General features: G+C 42.4%; 1 protein-coding gene and 1 long non-coding RNA gene across 2 annotated transcripts in view; both read right to left on the minus strand.

Annotated features, from left to right (window-relative positions):
* Positions 1-2,636: 2,636 nt before the first annotated feature.
* Positions 2,637-3,811, minus strand: LOC125367803. The gene is made up of 2 exons (XR_007214158.1): positions 3,527-3,811; positions 2,637-3,304 (listed from the first exon to the last, which is right to left on the minus strand). It is a non-coding gene; the product is annotated as an uncharacterized LOC125367803 (long non-coding RNA).
* Positions 3,812-7,858: 4,047 nt separating this feature from the next.
* The window catches only part of Mccc2 (methylcrotonyl-CoA carboxylase subunit 2), a 53,673-nt gene continuing 40,922 nt past the window's right edge, over positions 7,859-20,609 (minus strand). Inside the window, exons 13-17 of the mRNA XM_048368501.1 lie at positions 17,639-17,705; positions 15,087-15,243; positions 13,251-13,365; positions 10,310-10,395; positions 7,859-8,062 (exon numbers count right to left, since the gene is read on the minus strand). Of these exons, the coding sequence (XP_048224458.1) occupies positions 7,945-8,062; positions 10,310-10,395; positions 13,251-13,365; positions 15,087-15,243; positions 17,639-17,705 (543 nt within the window). The 3' untranslated portion in view covers positions 7,859-7,944. The remainder of the gene's footprint in view (positions 8,063-10,309; positions 10,396-13,250; positions 13,366-15,086; positions 15,244-17,638; positions 17,706-20,609) is intronic.

Below are 20,609 nucleotides of genomic sequence, written 5' to 3' on the forward strand. Positions count from 1 at the left end.
TCCATCTTTAATGAACCAACCAAGATGAGGACAAACCCTGGTGCTAGATTCCCCCACCCCTCCCACAAAAAAAGGAAGGCAGGATGAGATGCACATCACAGAGTAGAATATGTTTTTGTAAAACAATTTTCAACAGGTAGAGAACACAAGAAAATGTGAATACCAGCATGTTTTCTCTGGGTGAGAGAATTATGGAGTTTCTTTTTTTTTTTTTTTTGGTTGGGATTTCTTTTCTCCTCCTCTAATTTTGAACTGTAAAACAAGTTATTTTCAATTGCCTTATACATACAGGAAGGCGATTAATAGAGTTATGTTTGACAAATGTTGAATTCATTTTTTTCAGAAACCTCTTGCTACGAGTCAGTATGCTCCAAAATTCTACTTACCTTCTAAATTCACTTCTTGCAATTAACACTTGTATGTTTAAAAAAATGATCTCCAGCTTACTTCTGCTGCCCGTTACTGACCCACCGTGCAGAATGCATGACTGTTTAGAACGGTAAAAAGTGGAGAGAAATGTCCTGTGGCTTTATTCTCAGTATCCCGATTCCAGACGCAAGGGAACTTGAGGTATAGGAAGAAAAACAAAACTAATTGCTTTGTGCAAAGAGCTTTGTCAAAACAGTGTCAACCTCTCCCATCGTGTCTTGTACTTAGTGTTTTCTGAGAAAGGTCATAAGTAACACTATGATTATCCAGCTCATCTTAGACAAATTCTTATTTGAAAATATATTTTTGAAACAACATACTTCATGAGAAAACAGAAATAAATGGTGTCACTTTTCCTTTACTAAGTACCCAGACAAACTTAGCAGCTAAGTATATTTCTTAAGAGAATTTTATGCAACTCCTATCACTCTAATTGTAAATCACAATGCAAAAGAAATCCTATTTTAGTTTAAAAACAACAGCACTGTATTTATTTAGTTATAAGAAAGGCACCAGTGGCTCACACTGGTGATCCTAGCTACTCAGGAGGCAGAGATCTAAGGATTACAGTTCAAAGCCAGCCCAGGCAGAAGTGTCTGTGAGACTCTTTATCTCCAATTAACCACAAAAGAGCTGAAAGTGGAGCTGTGGCTCAAGTGGTAGACTGCTAGCGTTAAGCAAAAGCAGCTCAGGATCCGTGCCCTGGCCCTTCTTAGTTCAAGCCCCAGGACCAGCACCAAAAAGAAATCAATCTAACTTACCAGGTGCAGTAACTCGCACCTGTAATCCTAGCTACTCTAGAGAATAAGATGAGGAAGACGAGATCTGAGGGCAATCCAGGCAAGAACTTCACAGGACCATCCTAACCATTTAAAAAGGCTGGACAGGACCATGTGCCTGTTATCCAAGCTCCACAGGGGTGTCAAAGGATTGCAGTTCAGGCCAGCCTGGGCATAAATGCAAGCTTCCATTCCAAATGTAAGTGGAGCACAAGGGCTGGAACATGGCTAAAATGGCAGTGCCTACCTAGCAAGTGACACCTTGAGTTCAAACCCCAGCACCACCACCCATGACCATATTCAGCCCATTACTCATCTCCCGCTCCGTTCTTTTTCAGGTTGATTGTAATTTGACTTGCTTACTTTTTGGTACACTGGGTCGTCATCTCGGGGCCGAGTGCTTACTTGGTAGTTGATCTACCACTTTCTCCCATTGTTTTCATTCTTCTGATAGGGTCTCTCCCGTGTTTCCCTAAGTCTGATCTCGGCCCGTGACCCTCCTTCCTAATGCCTCCCAGTAGCTGGGACTGCAGGCCTGTGCCACCAGGCCTGGCCCTCTTGCAATCTTTTAATAGCTTTCATTGTGACCTTTTCACAATGTATTTCAGTGATATTCTCCCTCAATCCTGTATTTTCCCTCTCCCTTCTCTTGCTGCCTTGCCCCACCCTAGTCCCCTGTAAAGTCCTTCATTTGTGTTTGTAACCATTTCTTTAGATCTAGTTTCCATGACATATATCTAAGTCTTGGAGAAAAGCCACGTTTTCTGGCACAGGTGGGAATTGTAACTGAAAGTGTAATTTGAGGATATTTCATGTGGTTTTCCCACCATGACGCAGCTGTGGAGGCTTCCCGGGAACCGGACTTTCTGGAGGCCGAGCTGCCTGGAGCGGTGGTGAGTGGCCATCTTTGCTGGCTATGTACAGGGAATGTGGAGCTCAATGGAGCACAGGGCTCTTCTGAAAACCGAAGGTGTTTGTGCCAAACACAAGATCACAGATTTTAATTGGCCAAGTGATGTGCTTATTGTACAATAATAAGCAGGGCTGTGTTAACTCATGGCAGCAAATTAAGCAAAGGTAGAGATTCTGAAGAAAGGTAACTGGTAATTGTTAAGAGTGACAAGATCCATGCCCATTTCCAAAGCAACCTTCCTCCTATGGCCCCAGGACAGACTTCTCTTCAAGTCCTGGACCCTCAAGGATTTAAGTAAGAAGATAAGTAAAAGTAAATGTCAGCAAATAAAAAAAAATTAATAGGTGACACTGTCCAAAAAGAAATGTGCTCTTTCCTTGATTTATATAACTGTAACCCCTTGGTAATGTGCTCCTGAAAAACTCCCAGCTTCCTCAGAACTTTGACTACCTGCCCCAAATCTGAAGTTGGCTTTCAATACACAAACACAATCTCAAATGAAACTCACACACAAATGTCGGAAATGTTCATTTTATTATGAAAACACTTGGCAAATGCACTCGTCACAAAAATCAATCACCTGATTTTAAAACTACACGCCCTGGAGACATTGTTACATGGATTTTTCATTTCTCCATTTATTCAGGGTAAACAGAAGGCCTTCGCTCTCACAGAGCTTACATTCTAGCAGAAAGAACATTTATGATAACATGGCAAATTTGTGATAAATAAAAAGTTAACATTTCACAAGAGCATACCAGAGAAAGCCAGGAAGTTGCAAACATGTTCCTAAGGAAACTGTGTTTCACTGAGAAAAACAAGCGCTTCAGTGGAAAAGTAAGGGCTAAAGAAGGAGACCGCAACAGTTTGGAGACAGGAAGCCTTGTAGGCCCTAAGATGGAAAGGACTAGGAAGATTCATAAAGCTGAGAATCTAGAAAGGATGGAACCAGTCTCCTGTAGAGCAAAAAAGGAGGCTGAAGGGGTGGAGGTGAAGATCTCAGAGCATGGGAGGCTGGAGCTTCTGCAGAAACCATTTCAAGATGTTATGCAGTATGGCTGCTCAAGGATATACTTGAGGGAGCGGTTCTAATTGTGGAGTGGACAGGTAGGACTAGGGTAGACTGGATGCAGTAGACCACTTACAGCCCTTAGTGATTAAAAAAAACATGTAAGTGGAGGGGCTGGGAATATGGCCTAGTGGCAAAAATGCTTGCCTCGTATACATGGAGCCCTGGGTTTGATTCCCCAGCACCACATATATAGAAAACAGCCAGAAGTGGTGCTGTGGCTCAAGTGGCAGAGTGCTAGCCTTGAGCGGGAAGAAGCCAGGGACAGTGCTCAGGCCCTGAGTCCAAGCCCCAGGACTGGCCAAAAAAAAAAAAAAAAAATGTAAGCAGAGGGACTCAACGAGACAATAAAGAAGACAAACGGCCCAGCAGTGGACACTGTTTTAAGACCTCCTGGGAATGCAAGGGTGAACGAGGTGACGACCAGGCACCTCTTCGATAGCAATGGAGAGATGCCACGAGAAGGGCAGACGTGGGTTAGCAGGACAGTCAAGACAGAGAAACACGCCCATCAGAAACGAGGAGATGTGAGTGTGGGTGGCTCACAACGGTCACCCTAGCCACTCAGGAGGCTGAGATCTAAGAAAGGGGGTTCAGAGCCAGCCCATGCAGGAAAATCTGTGAGACCTTTCATCTCTAATGAACCAAAAAGCTGGAAAAGGAGCTGTGGCTCAAAGGGTGAGCCAGGTAGGAGTGCAAGGGCCTGAGTTCAGGCCGTAGAACTCACTTTTCCCCACCTGAAAGAGATGTGCCAGGAGGGGAGGGGAGCAGAAACAATGCAGATGGTTTTTAGCTAGGAAGGACGCGTTCCGCCAATGGGTGGTGCTGGCGGCTGCTCGGCAATGGGAAGAAGGTACTTCATGTCACTGAAGGGCACACCAATCATGGCTAAAGTAAGGCCTAGGGCTTGCCATCCTCGGGGGAAGGCCCACGAGCAAGCGTGACTGACGGAGACAGAAATGCCTCTAGCATGAGCTCTTGCAGCTGAGCAAAACAGTACGAAGGCAGTGTGTGGGAATGTCTGAAATTCCGTCTTACATCTCAATAAGCCGAAGAAAACTCACAACACAAAGAAGCCAATTGAATGCAGTCAGTGTGAAAAAAACATTCCAGTGTCACACACCTTTGAAGAAGCTTACCCACACTGGTAACACTTGAATGGTTTTTCTCCAGTATGGACTCTGTGAGGTGCACCAGCTGGAACTTTTAAGAAAAAGGAGCTGAAGACAGTAGAGGAAAAAATTCACCAAGGCCTCTGCTTACAGGTGCACGAATCTGCTTATGACCCCTCAACCACAACTATTCGATCTGGTTTGTAAAAAGAAAGACTCAATAGCAAGAATAAGGAGCCAACACATGGAAGCAATTCCTTCAGACTTGTGTTACTCACATTGCTCCAGCTCAGGATTCACTGAGGAGAAACCTTGAATGCAAGGAGTGCAGAAAAACATTTAGAGAGAGCTCACTTCCTAGCTTGAAATCAAAGCTAAAATGCTACATCACAGGTCATAAAATGAATGCAGCAAACCTAAAGCGCTCTAATCTTACCAAGCATGAGCTAACAAATATTAGAGAAAAACTATTAATGCAATTAACAGTTGGGACATTCCCAAGAAGTCACAGCGAGGGAAGCCATGAGTGGAAGCTTACGCCTCCCCCAGAACATGGGCTGCTTTCGGAAAGGTCTACAGTAAGCTCTTATGCTTTAGGCATTTGCAAGGAACTCACAGTGGTAAACACCTCTGATGACACAAATGCTGTATAGCTTTGGTGAATGCTCTATTTTAATAACACCAATAAGCACATGCTGACTGATGGAAAACCCATATGAGAAGAAAATGGGAGAGAGCAATGGGATGAGAGTTATCCAATTACTTGGAAACCCTTTCTATGTTCTTCACCTCTCAGAAGATATGTGGCAATTAAACGCAAGACAAATATTTTACCCCTGAGACTTGCTACTGGAGAAAAGCAAACACCTCAAGTTTTTTGTTGTTGTTCTGTATACCAGTGCTGAGGCTTGAACTTAGGGCCTTGAACTCCTTAGATTTTCCCACTCCCAGCTGGTACTCTATCACTTCAGCAACAGCTCCACTCTAGCTTTTTGATAGTTAATTGGAGATAAGTCTCTGGGATTTGTCTGCCAGGGCTGGCTTTGAACCTTGATCCTTAGATCTCAGCCTCCTAAACAGCTAAGATTTCAGGCATAAGCCATGGGCGCCAGGCAGCACCTAGAGTTTTAAGGGACTAATGTTTTTTGTTTTTTTGGCCAGTCCTGGGCCTTGGACTCAGGGCCTGTCCCTGGCTTCTTCCCGCTCAAGGCTAGCACTCTGCCACTTGAGCCACAGCGCCGCTTCTGGCCGTTTTCTGTATATGTGGTGCTGGGGAATCGAACCTAGGGCCTCGTGTATCCGAGGCAGGCACTCTTGCCACTAGGCTATATCCCCAGCCCCGGGGACTAATGTTTTGAATGTGTGTTCTTTCTAAGGAGGGAGAAGTTTCCTTTCCAACTACGTAATCAATAACCAATATACTTCCGACCCTATCAGTTTTAGAATTTTTATATCTGAAAGGTAAATTGGACAGATGTCAGAGAGTAAATGTTTGTACTAAAGGTTTTAAAATACAAGTAAAGCATATGCTCTAACCATCCCACTCCTGAGTACAATCAGAGGGGAAAGGATGTCAGCATCAAGAGATACTTGCATGCCCATAGTTATTAGGGCACTACTCACAGTAGCCAAACAGAGAAACACTACAAGTAGCTATCACCATACAAATGGATAAAAGAAGTACAGTATGTATCTGCAGCGGACTATTAGTCATTAAAAAGAATGATATCTTGTCATTTGCAGGAAAGTAGCTAGAACTGGAGGACAACATGGCAAGAAGCAAAATAAGCTAGACTGAGAAAGCCAAGTATCACAAGCTGGCCATATGTAAAATGCGACCTAACAAGTAGAAGGGGGGGGGACCAGAAAGGGTGGTGGGAGCGGAGAGGACAGTAGTGGGTATTTCACTACCCTAGGGCATTGATCATGCACAATGGCCAATGTCATAACTCCCATTCATTTGTACAATTAGTTTGGGTTAACTAGCAAATTAATAGAAAATGTATAATTTATGTCAGGTAAAGAATTTAAATTGCATCTGCAAAGCTTCTATGGATTTATAAATTCTACGTCTCTGGGTCTTTCATTTTCAGACCCAATGTCTGTAAGAATCTTCTTGCTAGGTTTACTGGTGGGTAAATTTCTCCATAATTCTGTATTTTTAACAAGACAGTCTTGTTTACACTTCTGAAAAGATAAAAGAAGTACTTAAAATTAGAATGTGTTCATATTTTAAGTAGTTTCAACCTGGCTCACTAAAAGAGAGGAGGCAAAAAACAAAAGAGAGAAGGCTGAATCTGGTACCAGTAATAAAGTATGGCAGCAACTGTGATAGGAACCCAGTCCATTGAGAAACGGCAAGTTGTTGGTATTTTCTAGTAGGAGAGGAAGAGTGCCTGAAGGAATCGAACATAATGGCCTGAGAAACTGGTAGAGAAGTGAAGAGTGTTAAGCCACAAAAGCTAAAGTGTGTTCAATCAACTAGCATGCTGCAGTTACATCCAAAAGGTCAGGGAACCCATTGGTTCCAGCAATAGCAACATCAGTGTTAGAGAGCCACAGGCCGTGGAAGCCAGGAGAAGGCAAGGTAAGAAGAGAATGGGTAAAGAGGGCTCATGGTGCAGACAGTAAGGAGTCTGCCTATTATGGGAAGAAAAGAGATATAAGAAAAATAAAGGTAACAGATGCTCTCTAAAAAGAAATATCACCAAGTATAATCAACAAAATGGTGGAAATACAACTTTAAAATTTAAATCCCAGTAATTCTAGAATTTTCAGACAAGGGAACTTTTCATACTGTTTGTGAAACAGAAAGGATAATTACAAATTATTTCCATCATTCCATGGGTGGTAAAACTGAGCCATAGAAAAATTTTCTAAAGACTTTAAAAGAGAGGATGCCCACCTCAAAAAATAACCTCAGTGATTTCTATTTTCAGTCGTGGGACTTGAACTCAGGGCCTGGCATATATCCCTGAAGCTTTTTACTCAAGGTTAGCACTCTACCACTTTGAGCCAAAGCACTTCCTCAATGACTTTTTTAAAAGGTAAAAAAGTACAATGCAGACCAAGTGCTGGTGGCTCTTGCCTACTGTCATCCCAGCTACTCAAAGGCTGAGATCTGAAGATCCTGGTCCAAAGCCAGCCCAAGCAAGAAAGTCCATGAGAATCTTTTAACTCCACTTAGCCAGCAAAAAGCTGATGAAGCTGAGTCCAGTGGTAGAGCGCCAGTCCTGGAGGAAGTTCAATGACGCAGAGGACATGAATCAAATGGTAAAGTGCACATCTACCACCTACTAGGCTCTGGTAAAGTGCTTGTCTATCATATAGTAGGCTCTGGGCCTCTTTCCTCCTAACTCCTGGGCTGAGAGAGAAAAGAAAGCACAATACAGCCAGGAAAGGTGGTACAAGAGAGAATCCAACACTCAGGAGGCACAGACAGGAACACTCCAAGTTTGAGGCCAACTTGACCTATCTAGCCAGTTCCAGGCCAGCCTAGCCTGGGCAACATAGCAAAGTCTCAAAAAGAAAATTGCACTAAGAAAAAAATCATTGAAACAGTCACGTGTTTAAAGATTTAAGGCAAACAAGTGTGGTTTAAATCTATGGCACCTGTTCAACAGAACACATTTTTTAAACTGGTTACATTCTCATGATTCCAAAGTTCGTCTTCTGGATGGGAGCGTTGAGGGCTGCACTGATACTGAGTCCCAGGACCAGTCTGGTATCCACCGGATCAATAATGCCATCGTCCCACAGCCTGTCAAAAGAACCAAGAATGGGTTACTCGGAACTTACCACCAAACAACCCTGACAGGCGACCTAGGAAATGTGTAAGGCAAGGCTGACGTGTGGCCCACCCAGTGATAGACAACTTGCCTTAGCAGACAAGGCCCTTGACTGCAAAACAAAAACACCCCAAAACACTGGAGGTCCAGCCCCAGGTGACAAACAACTTCCCTGAAGTCAGCGCTAGCATGGCATGGCCTCCTAAGCCAAAGGGGCTATCTCTAGGACACCAAAGGTTTCGACGGAATGTGTACCTGCAAACTAATAAAGAACTTTCTGTATTCCAATATTTCTTTCCAAAGGTAAGTATGTCTTGGCCATTTGCAATTCTACCTTGAATGTAATTGAGTAAAATAATACTAGAATGAAAGCAACAAAGGATGCACTTTTTCTCAACAGATGACTTATTTTACACTGCTCCCACAAGACAGTCCCATTTTTCTCTTCTTGGTTCTTGAGATAGGGCCTCATTATTTAGCCCAAGCTGGCTTCAAACTTGTTAACCTCCTGTCTCAGCTTCCTGGGAGTTAAGGTTACAGGTGTGCACACACCACACTTCCTAAATGATGCTCTGTTTCATAGTCTAACTAATGAGTATTAACTTATGAGTATTTCAGTCAATACCTATATATTGAAAAAAAGGTGAGATAATACATCGCTTGTGGGTGGAGACCGGAGGAAAAAACTGGGAAAGAGGAAAGAGTGACAATGTCCAAAAAGAAAATGTACTCATTAACTTATATAACTTCAGTCCCTCTGTATATCAGCTTTATACTTTTTTAAAAATCTGGGCACTAGTGGCTCACACCTGTACCCCTAACTACTCAGAAGAATGAGATCTAAGGATTGTAGTTCAAAGCCAGCCTGGGAAGGCTAGTCACTGAGGTTATCTCCAATTAACCACCAGAAAACTGGAAGTGGAGCTGTGGCTCTAAGTGGTAAAGCGCTAGCTTTGACCACAACAGTTCAGGCATAGTGCCCAGGCTCTGAGTTCAAGCCCCACAACCAACAAAAAATAAAGTCTCACATGGCTTTCAACTGCTTCTTTACTTCTACTAGCCCACTATATGAATCTGTTGGTATCATGGCAAAATGAGGAATATGTCTATTTCAAAGATTTAAACATTTTTGTTCTCAATTAAATGAACCTATGACCCATATCAACAAAATATACCCATAAATCTGTCTGAAAAATATACAGCAAGAAGACAAATGGGCTTTAAAAAAATCCCAGCTGTTACTATTTGAATTCAAATCAGTATGCTAGCTTCTGTGCTCTAGTGCCAAGAGAGATGCCACCCACAGAGGTATTAACTAAATAAAATGAACTCTAATTTTGGATTTTCTTTTCTCCCTTTTCTCTAATTTGCCCTCATCGGTAAATGCTATAAATCATAGCATGGATATCCTAATTTAAAAAACACCAACAGTTACTCTTTTGTCTTCTGAATGCAGCACACTGAAGTTGTTGGAAAACGTCTCCAGCTGGGAGGCAGACAGGGGCAGGTAGGGATAATTTATTAGTGCATTATGTGGACTAGAAAACAAACAAGAACAGCTGCAGTGGTGCAAGAGGGGACTAGCGGGACCACCGGGGACCCTGGCTGTGAGCAGTGAGCAGTGTCGCCTCCCGACTGCTGGAGCACACTTACTCACCAGCCAAGTGCCAGTACGGGCTCAAGCTCAGGCCTGAAATGGTCTAACGGCAAAACCATCAGAACTACATGGCAGGAATCTGCATTTTTAACTCCTCAAAGGAGCACACCCAGGACTCTGAATTCTTGTTCCTGGCTCCTGGCATGGCCCGCCTCTGGTTACAGGTTGTAGAGTTCATTCCTAGGCTGCAGCCAGAGGTAGGGTGGGGGGTGGGGGAGGGGTGGTGGTGGTGGTAGTGTACAATCAGACCAGTGGTGATAGATCTACAATCCTGGAAAACTGGAAGGTAGCTAATTAACAGGAATAGACAACAGTACAAAGCTTGTCAAGACATTTTGATTTTTGGAGCGTTTCACTATGTAGCTCATTCTGTCCTCAAACTCACGATCCCCCTGCCTCAGCCTCCCACAGGCTGGGATTTCAGGTGTCTGCCATCACATCCAGCCAGACATTATTCTTTTATTAGTATGAAGGCCAACCATGCCAAGTGCTCAGGTCTCTGTAAGCTGCCCATCTGAATGCCAAAGTTCCCACTGGGAGTGAGCAAGGCTCCGGCTCCCACCTGGCACTGGAGTAATAAGGGTTTCCTTCCTCTTCAAATCTCTTGATGATGGGCTCTTTCAGGTTTGCCTCTTCAGTACTGGAGAACTGGAAGAGAACATGAGTAAATCAGCTTTGCTGGAATGACTGAAACCACTTAGGTAACCACAGAAACGACAGATTTCATGAATAAGAATGAACACCACAACTGGCTGGGAATGTGGCTCAAATGGTAGAGGATTACTCAGCAAGCACAGGCCTTAAGTTCAAACCTCAGTACTGGTGAAAGGAAAAAAAGATGGGCACTACTAACATTTGCATAGTATGAAAAGACTTCAAGTGTTGCTGACATACACAATTGCACTGAGCCTAAGCATCAAAGTAGTGCATTCGCACTACAATGTCCTGAGGTCACTTAAAATAAGGTCAAAACTAAGGGTATTACATATCATATTCTAGCCTGAAACAATAATGGAAGTGAGTTATACAATACAACCAAAGAGCTACAGTATACTTAGCAGCCTATGCTCACAATGGTAGATTCAAGGGAGGACTCAAGTTGTGTTAGTGCTTAGAAAGGCAAAGGCAAACTTCAACAAAAACACTAAAAAGTTGGTACTTGAAAGGGGTGGGGTGGGTCAAGAGGAAAGTGAATAAAGAGAAGGAGAGAATGCAGTCAAGAATTCAAGGTAGCCAGGCACTGGTGGTTCATGCCTATAATCCTAGCTACTCAGGAGGCTGAGATCTGAGGATCACAGTTTAAAGCTAAGCAGGGCAGGAAAGTCCTTGAGATCCTTAAATCCAATTAACCACCAGAAAGTGGAGCTGTGGCTCAAAGTGGTAGGATGCTAGCTAGTCTTAAGCAAAAGAGCTCAGGGACAGTGCCCACTCCCTGAGTTCAAGCCCCATGACTACAACAACAACTACTACTACTAGTAGTAGTAATAATAATAATAATAATAATTCAACATATATCCTACAAAACTAAGAAGACTGTTAAGGGTTGACAATGTTCATGATGCACTGTATTCATAAACTGCTTCGTAAAGTGGCAATTCCTTTGTACAACTACTTAAATATAATTTAAAAAAACTACTTCCCACAAAAAAGGTGAAGTAGATTTTCACCCAAATAGGCAGTTAAAAAATTTAAAGCCTAAACTGGTAAAACATCAACCATATCTTGAATAATTCATTTCCTAGGTAGCACAGACATTTTTCCCTCATTAAACATGTAGTAGCCTTCAGTTGGGAACTGGTGGCTCAGATTTATAACCCTAGCTACTCAGAAGACGTCTCCCCCCTCCCCCCCTCAACTAGTGGCTTTCCTGTCGGCCCTATGAGCATCAAGTGATAATCGCATATAAAAATCTACAGTATTTCGAAATCCTGAAAAATATTTTCATCTTGGTTGGGGGTATAGCACCTGCCCAGAACTGTAAGGACAAAAACAAAAACAAATCCCAGCCAACATGGTTGTACATGTCTGTGATCACAAAAATGGGGAAGCAGAAGCAGAGAATTCCTATTTCAATGCCAGCCTGGGCTGCGTGAGACCTTAGCTCAAAAAAGTAAAACCCAAAACAAAACAAACTTTAAAAAAGAAACTCCGTCCCAGAAGCAAAGTATTTCAATAAATCTTAATTTTTTTTTTTTTTTTTTTTTTTTTTTTTTTTTTTTTTTGGCCAGTCCTGGGCCTTGGACTCAGGGCCTGAGCACTGTCCCTGGCTTCTTCCCGCTCAAGGCTAGCACTCTGCCACTTGAGCCACAGCGCCACTTCTGGCCGTTTTCGGTATATGTGGTGCTGGGGAATCGAACCTAGGGCCTCGTGTATCCGAGGCAGGCACTCTAGCCACTAGGCTATATCCCCAGCCCCTTAATTTTTTATATATAAACTTTTAACAGCATTTTACCGACCAAGAATATGGAGGGAGAACTCGACTTACCTTTCATACATAAAAGGAATAAATTATACCTACATCTGCATATCAAATTAAAACTTATCAAAGAACTACTGCTGAGTAGTAGCTCCAGGCTTCACGAAGTTTAAGTGATGATTTCAAAGTATCAAAGAGAACTTCATCTCCCATCTATTCAACCCCATTCCTTGATTACCCAAGTCCCCATCCTGGGCCCCGCCTACCTGGACACATACACATAAAAGCGTTAATAATGGTTGGCACAGATGGGTCTACAATCTCAACATATGCCTTCTTGGCAAAGATAACTGGTGATTCAAGACGGGTTCAGGATGGCTTTTACATTATCCTAATATCACAAGCCCAGCCTTAGGCCGAATGACCCTGATGCCAGCTTGAGGCCTGGGGAGGGAGGGCCTCCTCCACGTAATGCTTTCTTATAGTTAAGACCTGGTTAGGAACACGCGGTAATCATTTGAAGGCTTGGTGTTAACCAATAAAAGCGAGTGCAAATCTCACAAGAACCTCTAACTGGGACATAAACAAAAGAATCCACATACAAAGCAGCTGCTTACTAGTTTGTCTTGCGTGTAGTTCCCACTGCCCTTTCTAGCTTCCTTTACTTGCTCTCTCACAGAATATAATGGAATTCAGTTCACGGCCGATGACCGAGCCCTCCTCCTACTCATGGGATCCTTACTGACAATCTAAAAGCAAAATGGAGAAAAGAAAACTCGGATAGGTTCTTTCAGTCATAAAATCAAAGAAGTAAAACGGATTTATCTGAATCTCACTAACTGCAAATGACTAAGAATGAAACATCTTTAAGCCTCAGGCACACACCTAGACAGCTTTAAAAATTTTATAAATGACCAGAAATGAAAAAACGAAGAAAATGCATGGGTGAGCCTGAAAGCTCAGACAGCTTCCCGTCAGCAAAGCCCTCCTGGGAACAACAGAATGAAGCTAGGTGCCCTGCTACTTACTGGGCTCCAGGGATGCACTGGTGAAGGCCAAACCCAGATAGAGATAAAAAGCCACCTACCTGCTTCCCCTCCCTGGCTTTTTGGTCCCTTGTTACTGTGGCTAACACAGTGGCTGCTTGCTCTCCTCCCATCACTGAGATACGAGCATTTGGCCACATGTACAGAAACCTTGGGCTGGGGAAAAAAAAGAAATAATAATTAATGCAATACCCAATACAGAGATCTTTCAGAAGCCATATTTGCCTGTTAAGTTAGCAATTGTTCTTTCCAGCAACACAGTATTATCTGATAGCTTTGAAAAACAAAAGAGCAAAGCAGATGCTACCAGCATGCCTGTGTTCTAGCTACTCAAAAGGATGAAATCTGAGGATTGTGGTGCAAAGCCAGCAAGGAAGGAAAGTTCATGAACTCTTATCTCCAACAAACAAAAAGCTGGAAGTGGAACTGGCTCAAGTGGCAGAATGCCAGCTTGATCAAAGAAAGGGACAGCACCAAGGCCCAATACTGGAAATAAATGAATGAATGAATGAATGAATGAATGAATGGAGTGTGGTGGTGGCATACACTTGTAACCCCAGCTAGGTAAGCAAAGGTAAGAGAAATTTGATCTAAGGCTAGACCTGAATAAAAAGCAAAATGGGGTAGGGATGTGGCTCAAGTGTGAAAGCACCTGCCAAGTCATCAAGAAGACTGAGTTCAAACACCCAGTACTACTAAAAACAAAAATAAAATCAAACAAAAACAATCAATGCCTAGAACCCATTATAGGCCAATATCTGAAGATGAGGCCTAAGATGGATATAATTAAGTTCTTCATGTATAAAAGAATTCATAAGGGCTGGAAATATGGCCTAGTGGCAAGAGTGCTTGCCTCATATTCATGAAGCCCTAGGTTCGATTCCCCAGCACCACATATATAGAAAACGGCCAGAAGTGGCGCTGTGGCTCAAGTGGCAGAGTGCTAGCCTTGAGCAAAAAGAAGCCAGGGACAGTGCTCAGGCCCTGAGTCCAAGGCCCAGGACTGGCAAAAAAAAAAAAAGAATTCATAATATCATGCCGTTACCTGCCTGGGTGTTGGTGACTCATACCTATAATCTAGTTACTCGGAAAACTGTCATTTGATGCTCTAGGTTCAGCCAGCATGAGCAGACAAATCTAGGAGACATTTAGGTTCAATTAACCAGAAAAAAGTCCAAAGTGAAGGTATAGCTCAAGTGGCAGAGCTCAAGCCATGAGCAAAAAAGGAGAGCAAGAACACAAGTTCTTGAACTTCAAGAACCTGTACCAGCAAACACAAAAACAGGTGTGGAGAGAGAGAATGATAGAAGAGGTAACTAATCAGGATGCATTGTACTCATAAATTAACATGCTGAATTGAAACTTCTATGTACAATTATTTAAAGATAATTTTTAAAGAAAAAAAATGTGTAGCCATCTTGTTTCTGCTCCTGACTGGTCACATGTGTCTTTATGCTTACCTGTCTAGCTGGCTCCAAACTTTGATCCTCAGATCTCAGCCTCCTAACTAGCTAGGATTATAGGCATGAAGCACTGGTACTCAGGCTTTACTGACTCTCCTAACCTTATGCTTATGCTGCTCACTAAGTTACATTTCAATCTTACTTCTTTTCTAGACCAGGAGATAGAGTAAAGGTTTAAATCTCAACACAAGGTCTTGGCTGAATCACTCAAATCTCATGTGGAAGATTTTCATGGTCAAAACTTCCTGGTTCTCCTTTTAGACTGTTCCCAAATAGTGCCACTGGCATTAAATTTCTTTCCATACATAACATAGGTTAGGATGTAATCAATCAGGATTTGTGAATGCCATTCTATACCTCAAGCCTGGTCTACACTGGCCCTTTCTTCCAGGGGAAGTCCTAACCATCACCCACCTGTAGGCTCGGCCACACATCCCATAGTTCCCAGCCCCGTAGGACCCCCCGATGATGACGGTTATCTTTGGCACTCTGGCGCAAGCCACAGCAGACACCATCTTGGCCCCATCCTTGGCAATTCCTTCAGCTTCATACTCTCTTCCAACCATGAACCCTGGGACAGAAATACACATCCAGGTGATGAGAAGAATGTGCAGAAATCAACACCACGGCACAGCACCTTGGCTAAAATAATTCACTATCAGTCTCTCACCCTAACAAAATACCTACATGTGTAGTACATCACTAAAAGTGTGATTTAGCAGGTAAAATAAGATTTTTCTCTCACCACTTCTCAACCGGTAATTTGGATGCACACTAAGAGCTTTGGCCAACAAAAAAGTGGCCATTTGTTGTCAAGAAACTATCTCAATAAGAGTCTCACGAGGACTTTTCTGCCCAGGCTGGCTTCAAATCATGATCCTCAAATCTCAGCCTCCTGAGTAGCTAGGATTACTGTACAGGCATGAGCCACCAGTGCCTGGCCTGTACATTTCTTGTATGTACATTTAGAACATACTCCAGTGAAAGCTTCTTATAGAGAAACACTGTCATCAGCAATAACCTTCATTTTTTTAACTGGAAACTTTCATTAATGTGAATAATACTCTCTAAGGCTTTCTAAGAGGATAATTATTTGATAAACGTTTTTGTTTGAAAGTTGTATAGTTGTTAATTAAAAGTACAGAACAGTTCATGCAGGCTGACTTGGAAAAAATAAATAGCCAAGGGAATGAGAACCTGTAAAAAGGCAAACACCATAGATATAGCTATGATTTTACCTAAGCAGTTGTTTCAAAACTGTCATCAGTCAGTTTCTTGAAAATAACTAGGTTAGATCTATACAAATACGTTCCTCATTTTACAAATGTGGATTTACTGGTTATATTACTATGCATTGCTGAAGTTTTAAAATCTTACATATTCCATTATGTTTTTCATGATATTTCAATGTATTGATAATAAGGTACATATGCATTTATTTCAGTGCCTTAAAGTATTTTGAATACAATATGTTTGCTAATGGTAAACGAACTCTTTTCTCAAGGATGAAATACTGTTTGTTAAAGGATCTGTGAAATATAATACTTGTTATAAAATGAAAAACAAAAAAGAAACTATCTCAAGGGGCTGGGAATATGGCCTAGTGGTAAAGTGTTCACCTCATATACATGAAGCCCTGGCTTCAATTCCTCAGCACTACATACAGAGAAAAAGCCAGAAGTGGCGCTGTGGCTCAAGTGGCAGAGTGCTAGTCATGAGCAGAAAGAAGCCAGGGACAGTGCTCAGGCCCTGAGTTGAAGCCCAGGACCGGCGAAAAAGAATAAAGAAACTATCTCAAAGCAGCCGCCATGCGACATGGCCGCAAGGATAAAGTACTGTGAAGGTCTCCAGTCTCCAATGACCTGGTTTAAAATACAACTGCAGAAGGCTGCAGCATGCTTTCAAACTTTGATGAAATAAAGATTGTTTCATTGGGTGCTAAGAGTCCCTGCTAGACTCAACAGCAAAGTTAAATCTTTTTCTTGTTATAAGTAGAGGACCCTTGTACTTCTGTGAGCTCTAGCTCTGCAAAAACTGCCCTCAGGTGCACTGAGACTTCAGCTCCTCTTCATCTTAAAAATCCAAGTCAGGCTTCCTGCTTCTTCTTTTGCACCCTGGTCTCCAGGGAAGGCAGTTCTTTGTCTGTGTTTGTGATGTACAAAACTGAGGAGCTGCTGGACTTTAAAAAGTGAGGGTAATTTTAATGGGTGTGGTATTATACTATTGTAATTCCTGAATTTGGGAGGCTGATGCAAAATCACATGTTCTGGGCAAGCCTGAGTTCATAATAAGCCTCTATATGAAAACCACCTCCCTTCCAAAAAAGTGAAAGAATGGATCATCCCCTCAAAACATACGACATTCATGAAGTAAATGTTGATCCTTGAGCTGGGCACTGGTGGCTCACACCTGTAATCCTAGCTACTCAGGAGGCTGAAACCTGAGGATCACAGTTTGAAGCCAGCCTGGGCAGCAAAGTCCCCATGAGACTCTCATCTTCAATTAACCACTCAAAACCTGGAAGTGGTGCAGTGGCTCATTGTGGTAGAGTGCTATAACCTTGAGCAAAAGAACTCATAGACAAAGCATAGGCCCTGAGTTCAAGCCCCATCACCGACGGAAAAAAAAGTTGACCTTTAAAAAGAACCTGGAAAAAAAAGCCTATCCAACAGAACCTTCTGGACTGGTATTTGTTTTTTTTGTTGTTGTTGTTTTTTGCCAGTCCTGGGGCTTGGACTCAGGGCCTGAGCACTGTCCCTGGCTTCTTTTTGCTCAAGGCTAGCACTCTGCCACTTGAGCCACAGCGCCACTTCTGGCCATTTTCTGTATATGTGGTGCTGGGGAATCGAACCCAGGGCCTCATGTATATGAGGCAGGCACTCTTGCCAGTAGGCCATTTCCCCAGCCCCTGGACTAGTATTTGAACCCAGAATAAATATAACAAAGTTGACTGAGTGATTCCTCACCAGTGATGTTCTGAAGGAATAGCAGAGGAGTATTTCTTTGGCAACACAACTGGATGAAGTGAGCACCCTATATGCAAACAACAGAAGTCCTTTATAAAAGGGCATTAAAGGCTCAAGATCATCATACATCCAACAAAAGCTACAGTTTGGGTCAAAGTCAAGAATGAATGACCTTTGGCTGCGCTGTCTTTCCACCAAAGGTGCTGCCTATTACAACAGGACACACGAGTGTACAAGCCCTTGCTTTGCATAATCACCCATGTAATCACTGGACATTGTAATATATTCTCTAATAATTGAACTCAGGGCTGCTCACTTTTGCTTCACTTTTTTGCTCAAGGCTGGCAGGCTACCATTTGAACCATACTTCTACCTCCAGCTTTTTTGATGGGAGATACAAGTCTCACAGACTTTCCTACCAGGGATGGCTCAAACCTCGATCCCCCTGAGTAGCTAGGACTACAGGTGTGACCCACCAGTTCCTGATCCTATTTAATGACCATAGGCTAACTGTTCCTTCATACATTATAATTATGACAAAATACTTGTCTTTCTTACCAACATGCTCAAATAAAATGAGATGTTTAGATTAGGTGAGCACTCAACATGTTTTTTGTTTTGAGTCTAGGCTAATGACAAAACCTGTAACTAGTAATTTTTCCCTTCTTATAAACTCTATTAGAGCAAGAAATGCTTGTCAACTATTTCCTTTAGGCTTACTCTGCTAGCCTGGCTGGATAGGTACAAAATTACAAAGTAACTGTTCAACCTCAGTATGACTGTTTACAGGAAATGAGGAATCAGAAAGACTTTGGGGCTATTTTAGTTAAGTGAAATGTCAGAGAGGGCTCAAGTAGAATATTCTCGGTTTATGTGTGCCAGGAAAACAGATAAATAGGTGATTTATCAGGTCCTGCCTCATTTGGGGAGGAAGGAGGCAAACCGGGAGTGAAACTTGGCACCTTACACTCTACCACTTAATCTATATTCACAGTTCTTTTTGTTTTCATTTGTTTTTGATAGAATTTTGCAATTCTGCCAGAGGCTAGCCTCAAGCCTCCAATCTTCCTATCTAAATTTTCAGATAGCTGGTATTATAGACCCGTTTCACCATTTCATCACATCCAGACTGAATTTTTTCTATTAAAATAATTATATCCTCACTAAAAATCACTTCAGGAATACTATTTGGGGAAATACTTTGTATTACTAAATGAAGCTAAACAAGGTACCAGTGGCTCACACCTGTAATCCTAACTACTCAAGGGGCTGAGGCCTGAGGATCGCAGTTTGAAGCCAGCTTAGGCAAGAAAGTCCAGGAGACTCTTTTATCTACAGTTAACCACCAAAAAGCCAGAAGTGGAGCTGTAACTCAAGTGGTAGAGCGCTATCCCTGAGCATAAAAACTCAGGGACAGTATCCACGCTGAGTTTAAGCCCCAAGCCCAATACTAAATAAATAAATATAAGCACAACCTCCTTATGCATGTTAGTTTCAATTTCAGGGGAAGAGGATGGTGTATATGACTTTCTTACAAGGGCCGGCTCAAACCTTGATCCTTCCCAGTAGCTAGGACTACCTTTAAACTGTTGTTAAAAGATTGTAATATGATTATGGTTAACACTAATTTTTGTTATTTTTACTTCTTTTTCCCTCCCTCCCTCCCTCCCTTTCTTTCTTTCTTTCTTTTTTTGCTGGTCCTAGGGCTTGGGACTCAGGACCTGAGCACTGTCCCTGGCTTCTTTTTGCTCAAGGGTAGCACTCCACCACTTGAGCCACAGCACCACTTCTGCCTTTTTTTGTTTATGTGGTACTGAGGAATCAAACCCAGGGCTTCATGCATGCTAGGCAAGCACTCTACTGCTAAACCATTCTCAGCCCATTCTTTTCATTTTTTATAGCTGAGTTTAGGAAACAATAAATAAAGGACAGTAATGTAGAAACTGGTATATTAATAAAACATTCCACCAAATTCTTCTGTTGGGTTATAAAAAAGCTTGTTATCTCTATCAACAAGAAGAGTCTTTTAACCTTGTTAATAGAAAAGACTAGATTTTTTCTTAGGAGTTAGTTTCACCAACGCACATAGATTACATTTACTCAAAAGTATGTAAGTCGGGGCTGGGGATATGGCCTAGTGGCAAGAGTGCTTGCCTCTTATACATGAAGCCCTCGGTTTGATTCCCCAGCACCACATATACAGAAAATGGCCAGAAGTGGCGCTGCGGCTCAAGTGGCAGAGTGCTAGCCTTGAGCAAAAAGAAGCCAGGGACAGTGCTCAGGCCCTGAGTTCAAGCCCCAGGACTGGCCAAAAGAAAAAGAAAAAAAAAGTATATAAGTCCAAGAAAGTGACCTCTGAAATCAAATATTAAGCTGGAAAACTCCTCCCTTAAAATCAGAACACAAAGCCAAGCACAGATTTATAATAATCCTGAATACTCTGGTTTTGATCTGAGGATCACGATTTGTGAGGCAAGCACTTTACCATTAGGCCATATTCCCAGCCCCTGAGGATCACAATTTAAAGCCAGCCTGGGGTGGACAAATCTGAGAGTTATCTCCAATTAACCAATGAAAAGCCAAAGCAGAGGTGTGGCTCAAATGGTAGAGCACCAATCTTGAACTCAGGAGGAGTTCAAGCCCCAGTACTAGCAAAAAAAAAAAGGCAAAACCCCAGAACCAAAAGGACCAAAGACCTACTGTCATCCTATCTCCAGGAAGTAAATATAAACAACTAGATGGTAGGACGCAAGAGAATGAACAGATCACATCTCAGCAGCAGCACCCCGAATAGCATGCTTGAACTCATACAGCACAGGTGGCCCTGGAGAACAGGCACTTTCAGGCAAATGTTCCTTTTCTTGGGAGTACGTACAAAGGCATTATAGCAACTCAAGTATCCCATAGGAATTTTCCTAAGTGTATTTGATTTTTAATTGTGCTACAGGTAATTCTTTACATCACATTACTA

The sequence above is a fragment of the Perognathus longimembris genome, chromosome 19 (genome assembly GCF_023159225.1).
Source record: "Perognathus longimembris pacificus isolate PPM17 chromosome 19, ASM2315922v1, whole genome shotgun sequence".
Lineage (NCBI taxonomy): Eukaryota > Metazoa > Chordata > Mammalia > Rodentia > Heteromyidae > Perognathus > Perognathus longimembris.